Below are 16,484 nucleotides of genomic sequence, written 5' to 3'. Positions count from 1 at the left end.
AATCTTATCAATTTCTCTGATATGGTGTCGAAGTTCTCCGTAACCACATCAACTTGAAAAAAAGAACAAAGAATTACCTGACGCAGATAGGTTTTGAACCATAGTCACGTACTGCTCTAAAGCGGTCGCCATCTTGAGATCTCTGAAGAAAAAAGCAACCAGCTTAGAAGATCAACGATAAAGTTTGGCGTTGTATTCTCCTAAGAAGAAAACTCTAATCAAGAATGCAGGTTGAACAAAAATCGATGACAAATATCAAAACAATTTTATTCAGAATCACAAAAACTGTTTATTTGTATAATAACGAAAGAGTTTGGTTAAGGCTGTAAGCGCAGTATTATGTTATTGTTGATGAACAGAAGCTGTAGGTTGACTGCAGTTGACTGCTAGACTAGTGCGACAACAAATTTTGTGTGAGAGGGTGGATCACTGTGGAGAGGGTAGCAGCACTCTTAACTTGTGGAGGTTCTGCTTGGCTTAGATCTAGATATTTAGATCTAGATCTAGATCTAGATCTAGTCTAGATCTCTAGATCTAGATTCCAGAAACAATCAGAGTTCTTTGAATTTGAATTTGAAAGAATTTAACTTTTAACCTTTACGTTTTAAGACCGACAGAAAGCAAGTCCATGGCCCATGGCAGGAAAAAATTCCTTCAGAAATCACAGCGAACGCAAGCTGCTTGTACTTGTTGATATGGACCAGGTGTTGTGTGATTTTGAGATGCGCCTTTTACAAGAGTTTCAAAGCAGACACCCAAATGACCCATTCATTCCTTTGGAGGAGAGAAGAACCTTTTATGCCCGAGATCAGTACGCAAAAATAAGAGCTGACTTAGCAGTGAGTGTATTTTTTAAAAAAATATTAGATCTCTAGAAATCTAGTCTATTTCTAGATCTAGAATCTATTAGATATCTAGATCTAGAGTCTAGATCTAGATTCTAATGTAAAATCTAGAATTCTTGTAGATCTAGATCTAAATAAGATGTATTAGATCTAGATCTAGATCTATACTAATAGCAATCGAAGTGACTATTCGGACTCGAGTCCGAATATGAAAAAATGTTTTTCGGACTCTGATTCTTGTGTCTTGTCCAGCATGACATCACTTCCGACTTCCTGTGACTCATGACTCCGGCTTCCTGTCCTGCCTCACTCGTGACTCGCCTCAGGCTGGGTAGAGACCGGGATCACTTCGGGCAAAATGGCGTTAAATTGTGCAGGAGCCAAGTTTTTATCTTATGATGAATTTGAGGCCGGCCTGAAAAGTTATAGCGCTTCTAATAAATGTTTATTTGTCAAAAGGTCATCAGAAGCAATTAAAGATGGCTCGTTAGCGTGAGTCGGGGTCGGATGGGCGGCCTGCACACGTGTGGCTGTGTGTGCATGTCGGGGAGGGGGGGAGCACTATGGGTCCGGGCGTTGAATGTCGCATATGTGTCAGTCTCTCCCCCCCCCGGCAACTGATCATTACAATAATAAGCTAGTCTTGACGTAGATCTACGTAATGAATTGTGCGCTGGTCTATGGAATCAAAAGTTGCCGTATGCTCGGCTCTACACTGCAACACAACTTTTTCTTGGTAAAACAATCGAGATGACACAGGCTTGTTTATTTGAACGAATCGATCTTTTTTTTTACACAGCTCATAATATGCAGGTGCCAGGTGATCTGCTAATCTTCAATTTTACCTTTTTCTACCACAAAGAAAGTGGGAAACATGGGGGGGTGGGGGGCGTATCAATGAGGCGGCGGGCATCGGATCGGCAGATAAAGTGTGGGGGAAACTAAAAAATGGCGGAAAACTGGAAGCACTGAACGTTAGATCTATAGAACGAAGACACTTCCTTTTTTCCAGACCGTGTCCGAATAACATTTTTTTCATTCGGATTTGAGTCCGAATTTGAAAAAATGTTATTCGGACTCGATGACGGCCCCTTCTAATACTGTAGTCTATATACTTTCACATGTCTCATGTTCAGTTATCAGTTATGCAGTGACTATGTCAAGCGCCATTTGCCGATCAGCGCGATCTTACGATGGCGCAGAACCATATGACGATCCGCCATCTACGGATTATTTCCGAAAATGAATAGAGCTGGGCGATCTTAAGATTGTGCAAAGCAAGCAAGAATTGTGCCATCTGCCGATCGCACACAAACACATACAACACATTATTATATATATATATATACACACATAGAGGCGAGAGTGGCAAAGAAAGAGAGAGAGAGAGGGAGAGAGAAAAAGAAAGGCTGTATGGGCAAGTGATACTTGCGTCCTCTTGAACCTTTTTTTTTTTATTTTTGAAATTAATGATAATAAATTCTGCGGAGTTTTGTTTGTGAACTTTGCAAAATCGTTTGTTTGTGTGTGATGGCGCGTCGCGCCCATCTCGAGATGGCCACGCTTTCTGCTGATCGTCATATGGTTCTGCGCCATCTTAAGATCGCGCTGATCGGCAAATGGTTCTTGACAACGTTCATAGCACCCTGAATCCTCCACCGTTGTCACAGAGGCTTGACTGAAACGCTACGGTTGCTCAAATTCAAATTCAAAGTGAATGTGCATAATAATGTAGCAGTGGTCCAAATGTAACAGAATTTATGGAGGGCGAAGGCAAGCACAGCCAAACAGTCTCGGTCGACAAGGCCTCGCTCGCTCACAGCGAGGAACACGACTTCGATCCTTTTCCCGTGTTCGGACCCGGCAACGCTCGACAATTTGAAAATAAAAGTCGTTAGAAGAAACAGATGGAGAATGGATCTAAGGCCTAGGCAGGAAGAGGGGTGGGAGAGGGTGAAAAAAAGAAGAAGCAAAAGGGAGGTTGGGGGTGAAGTGAGCAAGATCATTCTTAAATTGCAAACTACATTCAGGGCTCTGTAAACGTAGCCACTGCGTAGACCGTATCAGTTATATTCCAAACTGCACTTTTCTATCATTTTTTTATGTTTAACATGAATTTTGACTTTTTATATATATAGAGATCTAGATTCTATCCATTATTATCCTTTGCAAATTTATTAGTTTTGAAAGAGATCTTTATAAAAGAGTTTTACGAGTCTCACAACTGCATAGGTCATATGAGCGCGCGGGACACATTTTCAGTTGGTAGAAAATTTTGAATTTTGCCCAGGTGGCAGCCGAAGCCTACTCTTATCAATTTTAGACCACCAAAGGATCTTTAACGTGCGCAACTTGCACACAGGGACTTCCCGGGTTTTTTCCCCCTTTGACCAAAAAGGCTAAAGGTGTAGTTCTTTCCTACCAGAAGATCAGGGGTGTGGCGGAAAGACAAAAGTAAGAAGGAACCAACCAAGGAGTGGCAGTAGAGAGAAATATTATTTAATTGATCAAAATAGAAGGTTTCAATTGTCTATTAATTCCATAGTAGTTTGTGTGTTTTTAACCTAGGGGAGTTTGTATCATCCTTACAATGCTTCTCTATACCTGACTTAGTCAGTCTCTTCAGATCCAAGTTGTTCTGTGCCAAGAATTTGTGCAAGTGGCCTCGCAATCAATTCCTTGTTCATTCACCTGATCTCTGAATATATCTGGGGAGTCTCAGTGGGTCACCCCCTGTATTTCACCATAATTTGATGTTTTGCTAAATGCTTCATTGATTTGCGACAGTTTTAGCAGCCATTGTACAAAGGTTTTGTTACCCAAAATACATCTGTTTAGCTCCCAAAAGCTGTGTGTTTGCGTGCATGATACATGAAAGTGAAATTGTACTTTTTACTCTTATTTTCAATCTCATAATTATAAAAAAAATTCATTTGTTCATGAAATTTTAAGTCTTGAGTAGAATCACCAAACTCCAGCAGCATTTTTGAATTTGTTCACTGGCGGGTGATGTAACACTTTTATTATGTCTCAGGTTAAAAATTCTCTTATTTCGGTGTCTGGGCTTTCAATATGATTGAATAGGATGGCCTGTTATACAGAGTAGTGTTTTGAATGTCCATAGGACAATGCATAGTGGTTGACAATCTATTTTCATAAGGTCAAAGCTATTGCATTTTATAGAAACGGTTTTGAATTGATACTCTTGTTTTTATTAGGAGGGGAGTCAAGGTGACTGTTAACCCACAGACTGTTATAGTGGCCAAGAGGATCTGCCTTTGAATGCTAAAAAAGTGTCAAGGCCTTCGATCTGCCGAAATTGGTCTCATTGACAATGGCAGAAGTCACAAGTCATCTTAACACTTATTATAATTATTTAGACTCCTGTTTTGCTTTAGAAATATTCTCCTGTGCAGATGCATATCTTCTGGTCATTGTCGGACATTGTTGATTGATTGACAAACTATTAAAAATAAAACAAATTATTATTATTTTTATTATAGTATGAAAAGATACTAAAACCTATTTAAAGATTTCCTTACACAGGTGTGAGATTTGCTAATTTAGAAATCCTTTTTTTCCTGTGTACTAGGACAACATCAGAGACATTTACAACTCGGAGGGCTTCTTTCGAGATCTACCAGAAATACCTGGAGCTTGTGATGCAATGAAAGAGTTGAAGGAAATGGAAGGGTGAATATTATGATAGAGATTAGTCCTTTAGTTTCTTGTCACTTATCCACAATGGAAATGGCTTAAAGAACAAAGCACTCCAAAACGCAAAGTTCACCATTAAAAAAAATATTGTAAAGGAATTGATGAACAGATTAGTTGACCTTTTTGTTTATTTTCTATTTGACATTTAATTTTCCATCCCTGTAACATTTAAACAATATTTAATTTCTTTCATAGAGTTTAAAAACTAACAATTTTATTCTGGACTCCCTTGAGGCAGTGCTCTGCATGCCCTCCTTTGGACTCGACACACTTTTAATGCGTAGTTCGAAATGTTCAGTGGCACCCAAACTCAAGGACCTGCTAAACCTTGAGTGTTTAAAGCCACATGCACTGTACATATTCAGTTTGAAGTGGCTTCCAGAGACAATACAGAGTGTGCTGCCCAATAGACAGCAATTTTGGAGTCAACATATCCTGCAGGGTGAAAATGGGCTTTTCACTTAACCAAATGTCTTTGAGGAAATGAATCCGCTTTTCAAGACAATCGAGGAACCATAAACACATTATCATGCTTTGATCCATGTCATCTCGGCCTAGCGAAGATGAATATGGTACGGTCATAAATTAAGATTTGCCATGATAATGTAGACTGTTGAGGAGTACGAATGTCTGAGCTGCAGATCGTCTACAGATAGTGGTTTTTTGAGACTAGACTACTGAAATCTGCACTTTGGTGACGTTTTAAGGGCTGCGCATGGTGCGTGTTTGACCAGAAGTGGTCATTTTTTAGGAAATCTTTAGGTTTGATTCGCTGTAGATCCAAACTGACGGAACTTCTCTACTCATGACACAAAAGGTCTTGCAGGCATTCTTTCAATGCCGTGCGCAGAACTTACGAAATGTCAGGGATGGTGGGTTTGTGGAGATGTAATGTTCAATACGAAAAACTGTGAAAAATAATATCTGTAGACTACTCTTGACTAGTTACACTGCTGTAGCTTGTAATATGGCGCGACTGTTGCAACTTTTAGTGGGTGGCCTAATGCAAACTGGTACATCATACTACGAAAATTGGGAAAAGGTTGAAAACGAGTTGTTGTTTTTTTTTAATGCGCCATATAGAGCAAAACCATTCAATGGACCTATCTAAAATGAATATCAGACGAATTCCTTTTGGCTTTCAAATATTACGTTCAAATCTGAAAAGCAAAGCTTCAGTATATAGGAAGATATTTACAAAACAAGTTGTACAGTTGTTTTTTCGATCACCTTGTAATTGGCAAAGCATTCTAGATCTTGTGACCTTGATATTCAATCAAATGCCCTTTCACTCATTGTTATAAGTTTCATAGACCTAGATTAGATGGTAAAAGAGATTTCTTTTTGTCAGCTGATGACTTTAAACTGCGAGTTGGTATGTACAGTCTCAACATATTTGATAAATGTGAGGGCATATTATCATTCAAGCATTTGTGACATAGGGTGACCAACTTGTATACAATTTTTTTCTCAACAGGAAGCTAATGCAATGTCAACAAAAGAAGTGTAGCAGAGTCTCACTTTCTTTTCCGTAATACGAAACGTGCAGCATTGTTTTGAACAGTTTGAAGTCTTTTAACTTTGTCCAGTGACATTCCTGATAACAGGGAGTTACAATAATCGAGTCTTGATAAAACTAAGCTAGTTACTAGTAAAGCAGTATACTTAGTATTGATTAGATGATGTAGTTTACTAAAAATTTTTATTTCTAAATACATGCAGCCGATCAAATGAATTCTGAATTTTTATTTTTTGTCATAGGTTGTAAAGGGAAAGATGCACTCCAGCTGCGCTATCCTTGTGAGAATGGCTCTCATACGTTATATATGTAACATATCTATGGCGAGATGGATAGACAGAATTATGTCATGATAAAAATTGGATCACCTAGTTCACTTGAATGTTTGCCGTGATGATGCAGGTTACTGTATAGTCCTGTCTGAGGGTCAACTGCGATTTAAAAAAAATTATTTTGATATATTTGTTACTGTAGACTAAATGGTGTGTATGCTGTAATCATTGTTCTTTACATACCGTATTAAGTTATTACAGTGGGTGCCGCATTCAACGAGGTCACATTCAACAAGAAGTCAGCTCCAACAAGGCAATCCTTTTTGTCCTCTATATCCCTTTGAAAATGTACATCGGCTCCAACGAGGTTGCAAACAGACCGAAGTCGCTGTCAACGAGGTCACGATAACCAAAAAAAGCAATTAGTGGCCCCAAAAGGGAAGAATTTTTCTCCTTTCTCTCCATCTCATGCGAAGCACAAGGCCCCTCTTTGATTCCTAACACATTGTATTGCTAGATCTAATGTGCCTCGTAATACAGGCCCCAAAGTCAAGAGGGTGGGCGAGGGTTAGCCTACGGTAGGGAAGAGAGGGGGAGGGATGGGAGCGCGATACAGGCTGTATGAAACTGGATGAACTCTGGACGGGTAGGGCTAGATCGAGACCTTCATTTTTGTTTCAATTTTCTTTTCTTCCCCTGATCAGAAAATCCAAACTCCCGCCTTCACTTTATGTTGATCTAGGCCTAGACGTGAGAGGGTATGTTTCCACACGAGAAGTGGTCCGGAAAAAAATATTTTAAAATGCAGAAATGACGGTCAGAACCCAACTCAAACACGCACACACTGATGCTGTTTGAGATTTTCATCATCAGAGGGAACAACGGTTTTAATTACTGGTATTGGTACATCGTGTAATATAATAACTGGTCTCCTTTCTTTACTTTAGCCTCAGTCACGTTCAACGAGAGGTCGGATCCAACGGCAACCTCGTTGAATGCGACACCCACTGTAGTAGAATTATAATTTTTTATTCTGTTTTTGGGTTGTTGGGTTTTTTTTTAGGGTGGGAGTTCTAATATGTAATTTCTCCAGCGCTTACAGTTTCCTTTCCCACTGCATAGAAGCATAGAAGATTCAAAACTAGAGATTACATTAGTCACCACTTAACTGCTTTCGAACATTCTGTGGACTATTCTCATAGTGGAAAGGGGCATATTCGCTCTCCGCATGACTTCTTGTACCTGTAAACTGATGTATGGGTGTGACATGTTCCGGTATAGAAGAAATGCGTAGCATGGGTGGCAATTTTTTTTTAAAATAGTTTATGAGGGCTACGTGTTGCCTACATAATAACCTACACCCATCCCCCCCCGAAAAAACAAAGAACAAACAACCAAAACAGAACAAAAAAACCCTTATTCAGCTATCTGTTTCTTGCTACGGTAATTGATCTGTAGAATTGATGAAGGGTTGGCTTTGTTTTCCCAATTTTGGTTCTTTTTCATTCAATTCAGCTTCAGTCATGTCTTTGCTAAGTACAATAATATCTGTGTATAAATTATAACTGTAATAGATATTCTGGATAAAGGACATAAGTAGACCTGTGAATTTCTGTTAAACATATTTTAAATTCTAGATCTATGTGGGTAGTTAAAGGGTGCCACTAGTAGGCCTGACTTCTTATATTCCTTTCAGTTATTTCTGTCTGTCTTACTTTTTTCTCTGCACTGAATGACTTTTAAATTTGGGGGGAGGGGGGGTGTTTTAATTATATTTTTATGGTTATATGTAGTAGCCCTTTTGTTATTTAAGCTCAAAGGGGGGTTGGGTAATTTAGGCAACAAGCCCATATAAAATCAAATGGAAGTGTTTATTGGAGCTACATATTAGCAAATGTAAAGTAACCACTTTTTTCCCCAGTGAATAACTTGCATTTTTTTTCTAATTTCTCCCCAGTGTTGATGTGTTTATTTGCTCAAGCCCCTTGACATCATATGAATTCTGTTTGAAGGAAAAGGTAATGCATATCACAGTAGTATCAATACAGTTTGGTGATCAGGAGTAAGATTATAAGAGAGGATGAAAGAGGTTATTAATGGAGAACAGCTGAACTTGAGATAATATTGTAGTTGGAAAATGGGGGGGGGGGGGGAATTCAAGTGTATCAGCCCTTTTCAACCATCTCCAGGAAGTGGGATATTGTTGATTGATGGGTTAATTTAGTCTATTCTTTTTGTTTATGGAGAATACTAGGCTTACTGGCAAAATACTGCTTGTTTTGTTTGTCTCAATACATTTAACGTTTGGGTTTTGTTTGCTTATGTCCATGGTTGGGTTTTTTTGTTTCTATTACTTAGTGTTACCCTTGTTCAGGTAGGTTGTGACAAACAGTAGTGTGTGCTCTGGAAAATGCTAAAATTAAATTATCAGTGTAGCACAACTTTGTAAATTGTTCTTCCCAAATATCTTGAAGTCACGCTGGGGGCCCCTTTTTAGGTTCCTTGCTCATTGTATGCTTGCATGTGAAAGTCCTTGTTAATAAAATGGCTTGTTCTTAGATGGAATTATTTTCAAAAAGAGACTCTGACTTATAACTTCTTTTGAGGATCACAAACCAACCATTGCATACTTGCAGCCAGGGATAAAAGAAAGCTCTTCAACTTTAATTAAGCATAAGTGTTTAATTTGAAATCAACATAACCATTGGACTTTAACAAATGTAATGAAGGAGAGTTACTGAGACCTGAGAAAAAACATAACCAAAGATCAAAACTAGTTGAGTTGACTATACATCTAACTATGAGAGACGTTGACTTGGTACTTGATCTCTATCTTGTAGTCGTTGGGATTGAATCTATTACTTCAAAATGAATTGAATTGTGACCCAGATGTTGCTTAACTTCAACAAATACTGAACAAGAAATGTAGGCCTACAGATGTATAATATAAAGTTACATTCATACTTTTGTTGCCCTCCAGTTTCAGTGGATAGAGGAGCACCTCGGCCAGGAATGGCTGGATAAGATCATCTTGACCAAGGATAAGACTGTCGCAAACGGGCATGTTCTCATAGATGATCGACCAAACATCAAAGGTGTGCATTGCAAGTTTTCTTTACCGTGCTCATTTGGCTTGAGTTTCATGGTGTAACGTCATCCTTATCTTGAATATATGACTATTGTTAGCTACTTTAAAGTACTTTCTGCATTGTCATCATGATCAAGTCCAGTGCCAATTTGTGGGTTTTTTTTCAGTTGTTATGGTCCTAAGCATAATTCGTCTTTTTTAAAAATTATTGGATTGTGAGTGGTTGGATTTACTTTTTCTAAATGCGAGCTGCGAAAAATATGACATGAAGATCAGTATTAGCAAGACCGAAGTCATGACAATTAGCAGGAGACCAGGCAAAGTGGATATCAACATCAATGGATCCCAACTAAAACAAAGCAGAGAATTCAAATACTTGGGCAGCATTTTCACAGAAAATGGAAAATTAGATCGAGAAATAAAGACTAGATGCCAGAGAGCCAACGCAATCAGCTACCAACTAGGCCCTCTCGCCATTTTCTTTCCAACGCTCACATATCAGCGCCAGACATGGTCCCTAACAAAAGCCCTAGAGAGGAAACTGGTCACATGCGAGATGAAATGCTTAAGAAGAGCGGTCAACGAAACAAGAAGAGACAAAATTAAAAATGAAGTCATAAGGGACACCGTAGGAGCAACACCGGTCCTACCACTCATTGAAAAACAAACAGTCAAGTGGTTCGGACACCTCACGCGAATGCCCTCAAACCATCCAGCTCTGAGAGCATACAACACTAAATATTCTGGATGGAGAGCCAGAGGAAGACCAAGGCGATGATGGAGTGAATCTGTGGCAGACACCCTTAGAGCTCACGGAATGTCCCTCCTACAGGCCACACACCTTGCTGCAGACAGACGCCTGTGTCTCCCCGCGACACCCCAGGGTACAAGCGGAAGAAAAAAGCAAAGTAAAGTAAGAGTGGTTGGAGGGCACCACTGTGGCACGGTACAATCATTAATGTGTCGATGTACTTCTGTTTGCTCAAACTGAAATAGTGGATTAGCCTGAAAGTTCTCTCTGTCAATTTTTCCTCTTGTATCACTGTCAGCAAAACATTAGCTTCTTGCATATAGGTCATTAAAAATGTTCTGAGTTTTCAGCACAACAAGTGTTCTATACAAATTTTGTATAACAGAGCAGTTAAAGGGATGACAGTTCAAGACCAGTCCCAATCTTAAAGCCCTGTTCTGGTTTAATAGCCCGAAATCATAAAAGGGCAGGTGGGCTTTTTTGTTGTTGTTGTTGAATGTGGGTATGTTGAGTCACCCTGTGATTTTAATTGTCAGATCCTGTTGGTGTAACACGTTTTATATGTGTTGTGTTAAAACAATATATTTTCCTCCTATTTCGTTACAGGTGCTATTAGAAAACCTATATGGGAGCATGTGGTATTCACTGCTTGTCACAATGTCCACTCTGACATTCGAGGAAAGAGACGTCTGGATAACTGGACGGACGGAAGTTGGAGGGATCTCATTCTGGACCTTCAGATGAGAGTTTGACCACAGCTAGTCTGTTAGGACAGGAGCCCTCTGCAAGTGACCTTATGATAGATCAAGCTGAAAGAGTACAGGTTTTTTTTCATCCTGCTTATTTTCAAAAGAAGAAATTCAATGCTATTATTTTATATTTCAGTGATCAGACCTGCTCAAATCTACTTGTTTTGAGAAATCAGCTCTGTAGCTGTCAAGTGCCATCTAATGACTTTTATTTTTCTTTTTAAACTTTACTCTGTTGTAATTTGTTGATTGACCAAATGCATACGTGATTATAATTTTTCATGAGCCAGGTCTGTAACGGATATTGACGGTCACAGTTGGCCACTTGATTTCTTTGTTGATTTATAGACAGGATGTAGGCTACATTATAAATCTATCACAAGTTCAGATTTTTTAAAACATTGTTCTGATTCTATATATGTATTGATAACTGGCTCTTCCTTTATGACATTTTTGTGTTGCTGAAAAGTAAAATGTTTTGTTGTTATTTTGATAAAAATTTACATACATTCCATTTGTCTCTGCTGTGTATGTATCATAACAAACTAGGAAAACAATTAGATTACAGGGTCAGCTTATTTGATTCTTTGACTCTCCTTCCGTCATTGGGTCAATTTAATCAGCTTTAACTTTGCCCTTAATTGCTGTTTTGATTCTATTCTTCCACTTTTCAAATTATTGAGTCAGTTTGTTTCCAAGCAGGAGTGCCCTACTCACACTGAAGTAGAACAAAAGAAAAAATGTGTGAAATTGTGCAGCATCACATAATCTTCTCTAAGCAGATCTGTAGGGTGAGGTTGTTCGCATGATGTTTCATGAATTCCATCTCCAGTTGATCCCTCCTGTCACTGGACACCAGACATGTACATTTTTTATATGATCTTCTCCAGTGAACCATAAGACTGTTGGACACAAGACTTCACACAGAGATCTTTAGCATGTGTAAGGGTTTTGTCTTGGATATGTAGCTTCTGGGTAATATGAGCAGCCTCTGGTCAGAAGAATCTCAAGTCAGAGTTTTTTTAAAATACTGTCATCCTTTGAGCTTAGCTTTTCATCCCTGTTCAGTTTACTGATATAGGCCAACTCCCTCACCTCTGTACCCACCACAATGTCTTGCCTGTGCTTTTGGTTTGATTGTGCACCATGCTGAAATTCAATTATCTTTAATTTTTGCTGTCAGTGATGGCTTTCGGTTTGACTAATCTTATCGGGCATCTTGGGAGCGCTGTGTGATCAAATCATCAAAAAAATGTGCAGAAAATCCAGCAAGGCTCCTGCAGCCCACTCTGTCTCTACCCAAACTCGGAGGTCCAGCCTTTAAATAACCTAATAGTGTTGATAGGGGCTTTAAACATATACCATTTCACCATTTTTTCCTGTCTCTTCTTCGAGCTCTTTGTCAAAATGATAAAAAATACCCATCAGTATTTCATCCACATTTAACTATTTTGACACTTACTTTTGAATGTCTCTATTTGGTAACAATGGGCACCTCTTTACTACATGATTTTCTTTATGTCATTTAATGAAAGGTACAACTCTATGGTGCTTGCCTATCATTAAAGACACATTATCACAGCCACATGCCACACTCTTCTCCCAAGAGGTCTGGCTTTTTTAAATCTCAGCGTCATAGATGTTGAATATGTTCTCTGTGATTGATAAGTCTGTTTGGACTCCCATCAGCTCAGTGAGAACGTTTTCTGTACCTGTCACCCTTCAAATTCCCTGCCACATGATGCACAAGATCAGTCCTGCCGTTATGACGGATTCCTTCCCACTCCATGACACTCCTGCCCCCAAACGGCCGACGTGTTGAACGCAGTTGGGAGCATAAAGGCCAATTCACATGTAGTATGTAGCGATGTGTGGTGACGGAGGGCGACGGCACGGTGGCGGTTTGCAGATATTCCACAGACTTTAATGTTCACATGATTGCGGTGTTTGTGATCAAAAGTGTAGCGCGGTGTCCTTGTTTTGTGGTAAGGCAGCGTCATACAAGGATGGATTTTGCCGAACGAGTTCAATAAGTTTTTCATAAATTGCATCTTGGCTTCAAGAAACCTGACAGTATTTCCTTCAGAAAGTCCGTAAGAATGAGTTTCAGGGTATGGATCAGTGGTTCTCTTTTGTGGAGAGATTCGTTTGCGTTTTCAAATATTCTTATGGAGAACAAAAGAAAATGAGCATAAGCTCTGCTCATGTCACTGTGCAGCAGTCTCTGAATTGCTTTCACTCTCTGTTCCTCCGTCTTCTTTCCTTTGGTCTCTTCAGCCTTTTTTTCTTTGCTTTCTTCTGTCTTCTTTCCTTTACCCTCCTCAGTCTTCTTTTATTTACTCTCCTCTATCTTCTTCACATCTCCAACCCTGCTTCCTGTGCTTTCTGTCTTCTTTGGAATTTTGTAACTCTTGGACTGGTGGCTGAGTTTAGGCTGGTCTGACTTCTCTGTTCCCACCTCCTCAGGGACAACCAACAAGTGCACATGTGCTTCAGCACTTTTCTCTCCTCCTCTCCACATTCTACTTGGATTTCTTTGAGTCTGTGCTTTCTGTTTACACTTCCTTCCATGTAGTAGAAAAGATCAACCAGAAGGGAATTCACTGCCACTGGCAACATTGTCGCTGCATTTTGTTCTTCAATGTTTATCGGATGGCAAGGGCATCCAAGGGCTATCATGTGCTGCTGTCTTTGTCGAAGAACTGAAATGACTCCCTGGTTTTTTGTTAACATAACTGTGGCATTGTCAGGTCCCATAGCAACACAGTTTCCTGTTGACGCGTACAATTTCTCCAAATCAGAGATCATCAGCTCACCAAACCAATATTCACTCCCGTTGAACCTAACTCCAGACTGGGCACATACACAAGCTGCAATTTTATTGACTTGGTGTCCTTATCTGGAAAGAATTGGGTACAGCTTGGAGTCAGATGTGTGGCTGATATAGCAAAAGGCAATTGTCGAAGCTTTGAGCTGACTTCAGTCTTGTCCTGTGGTGCCATTTCGTTCCTGATGCAGGTTGTTTTGGTCCTCCCTGAAGCGTACTTCTTTGTCTCCTCACTTTTACTTTTAGGGAAGGCTTTCCTAAACAGCTGGGCGATGTAATCTACAGCTGACAGAGGCACATTATGCTCAATGGAGGACGCAGTGAATAAGCCCCCAGCTCTGATGATGTCATGATCCTCATCAACTGACCAAGAAAAGAAAGATTTCAATGAAGAAGACTGCTGGGCAGCACGATCTAATTCTACAGTTCTCACATGGACACTTGATTCAATGTGCTGACTGATGTCACTATGTCCTCCAAGAGAAATATTGATGTCCTTCCGACACAGCTTACAGAAAGCATGCAAAGTTGAACGCATCTGTGTACTTAGAGCTGAAGTGATTTTCTCTGCGTTTCTTCTTCGCGGATGGAGGCTGAAGGGAAGGTGCTGACATTTCACACCACGTCCACAAGATTACAACTCCGTTGTTGACTGGATCTCTAGACTAGATTGTAGAGTTCTAGAATATCTTTATTAAACTTAAATTTCAAACGGGTAGGATTGCACATCCACAGCACAGTCACAATTAAACTCAATGGCACAAGACAAAAGCTGAGAGACTGTGATAGTGCCAGAGCTATGGCATGACTGCATGATGGAGTTGGAGCCCGAAAAAGTGCCAGAAGGCTTGCAGTATCACTCTCTGTCATTGTCCGCCTGAGTCAGCGCCATCAAGCCACTGGGTCAGTCCAAGAACGCCCGCTGGCAGGTTGACCCAATACATGACAACTCAGAGTGTTTGCAAGTGGTCCTTAACTTATGCTGAAGTCTGCAGATGGTGCAAATGTAACACAAGGAAGTTCAAATATCAAAATAACGCTATGAATGTAACAATAGAGAGTTCAAGTACAAGTCCAGCATTTATCATTCCCATTTGTAGCATCCATATTCTGCTTATGTTACTTTTGCCTGTTTTGAAAACCAGTGAAAAAATGATCCATATAATAATATGTTAAAAGCGCTGGGCTTTATAGTGTGTACAATGTATAAGCTTTGTTTGATCAGTGTCTGTGTGATTAGCGTTAGAGGCAAATTTTTAATGAGTATAGGATAGGCCATGCTGAGTTGTTTTCAGCATATCTCCTGAAATTTAGATCTATATCAACTATATGTACAATACCAACACTTTGCCCTTGTGTTTCTTCCGATCCAAAATTGTTATCGTCTATGAGCAGACTCACGTGTCACATTTTCTCATTTGCATTGCAATTCTTGTACTTTAGTGAAGGTCAAAGGTGCATTTAAGAAGAATACTCTGACTGATTTTAAAAAATGCTGAGTATGACAGTCATAATGAATTCAATTGTGTGTAGTCTGGGAAAGTTCAAATGAATTTTAGAATTAAACGGCCATGTCTGTGGAACTAGATTCTAGAAAGACTTTGAATGAATAGAATGGGACGAGTGAAAAAGATTCTGAATAAAATGCTGTATTTTTATACATATATTTTTTTAAATATATGTATTGATTAAATGCTGTGTCCGAGTTTATTTGTTCGAGTTTGAAGAAGTATACTTTACCTCTAACTCTAACCTGTCTATGTCCACATGAAGATACCTGACAACATAGATACAAACACAATCCAGCGTATGTGGTACCAGTATAGCCGATAGACGCGGAGTTTGATTCCTATGGGAAGAATTTTTATCGAGTATATATATTACCGTACATGATGTACTGTATTATAGAATCTACCATGTATCTCTCAGTCTTACCGCTGGGAATTTTTTTTTATCCCGTAGTCTCAGCCCGCATTGGACCAGACAGGCAAGGTCAAAACCTGCTTCCTAAATCATGATCAGAATTACGTTGATGGGGACGTAAAGCACCTACAGTTTTTTCTTTTGGTTTTGTCTTGGTAAGTGTTTTACGGAGCTTGCAACTGCATAAGGTCCCATGAGCACGCAAGACACAAGCATTTACAGTGTGGTAGAAATTAATTTTGAATTTTGCCCTGGTGGCGGCCGAAGCCTACTCGTCGATTTTAGGACCACCAAGAGATCTTTTACGTGTACAACTTTAACACGGGTCCTCCGAGATTTTTTTTGGCCTTAACCCGAGAGAGCTAGGTGTTCGATCCTACCTACCCCAAGATCAGGGATGTGGATGACAGAAGGAGCCAGGAGAGTAGCAGTAGAAAGGCAGCAGAGAGAGAAGCCCAGAGGAGGGGGCAAAGGGGGAGGAGGGGACGGTGCAGAAAGTGGAGACAAAAGCAGACGACAGAACATAATTAGAGAGCAGGAAAGGAGGTGAAAGGTTCTGAACCCGGGACCTATTGAATAAGAGGCGAACACCATACCTCTCAACCACAAGTGTCCCCGCACCTAGGAAACATCACAATGGTGGCAGTGATAGAACAAGGTAATCGCACACCACAGCGACATAGACAGTAAAACAAGGTAGTCGTGCATCACAGCTACATTGACAGTAAAACAAGGTAGTCGTGCATCACAGGGACATAGACAGTAAAACAAGGTAGTCGTGCACCACAGCGAC

General features: G+C 39.8%; 1 protein-coding gene across 2 annotated transcripts; it reads left to right on the top strand.

The window, feature by feature from the left end:
• The first annotated feature begins 420 nt into the window (after nt 1-420).
• On the top strand, nt 421-15,461 carry LOC101856819 (5'(3')-deoxyribonucleotidase, cytosolic type). Of its 2 annotated transcripts, XM_005102261.3 has the most exons (5): nt 421-839; nt 4,438-4,538; nt 8,311-8,371; nt 9,334-9,448; nt 10,799-15,461. In XM_005102261.3, the coding sequence occupies exons 1-5, from the start codon at nt 636-638 to the stop codon at nt 10,942-10,944; spliced, it is 627 nt and encodes a 208-aa protein (XP_005102318.1). In that variant the 5' UTR covers nt 421-635; the 3' UTR covers nt 10,945-15,461. The 2 variants fall into 2 exon arrangements, with proteins under 2 accessions (XP_005102318.1, XP_005102319.1); XM_005102262.3 differs by lacking the exon at nt 9,334-9,448.
• Nucleotides 15,462-16,484: the final 1,023 nt, after the last annotated feature.

Source organism: Aplysia californica, unplaced genomic scaffold (assembly GCF_000002075.1).
Source record: "Aplysia californica isolate F4 #8 unplaced genomic scaffold, AplCal3.0 scaffold00319, whole genome shotgun sequence".
Classification (NCBI taxonomy): Eukaryota; Metazoa; Mollusca; class Gastropoda; order Aplysiida; family Aplysiidae; genus Aplysia; species Aplysia californica.
The sequence above is the reverse complement of the archived record's forward strand: the minus strand, read 5'-3'. Positions and strand labels throughout refer to the sequence as shown.

Coding starts and splice junctions, on each gene's coding strand:
- LOC101856819 (XM_005102261.3), top strand. CDS start 636: ATGGCAGGAAAAAATTCCTTCAGAAATCACAGCGAACGCAAGCTGCTT. Junction 4,539..8,310: donor GAGTTGAAGGAAATGGAAGG/GTGAATATTATG, acceptor ATTTCTCCCCAG/TGTTGATGTGTTTATTTGCT. Junction 9,449..10,798: donor TGATCGACCAAACATCAAAG/GTGTGCATTGCA, acceptor ATTTCGTTACAG/GTGCTATTAGAAAACCTATA.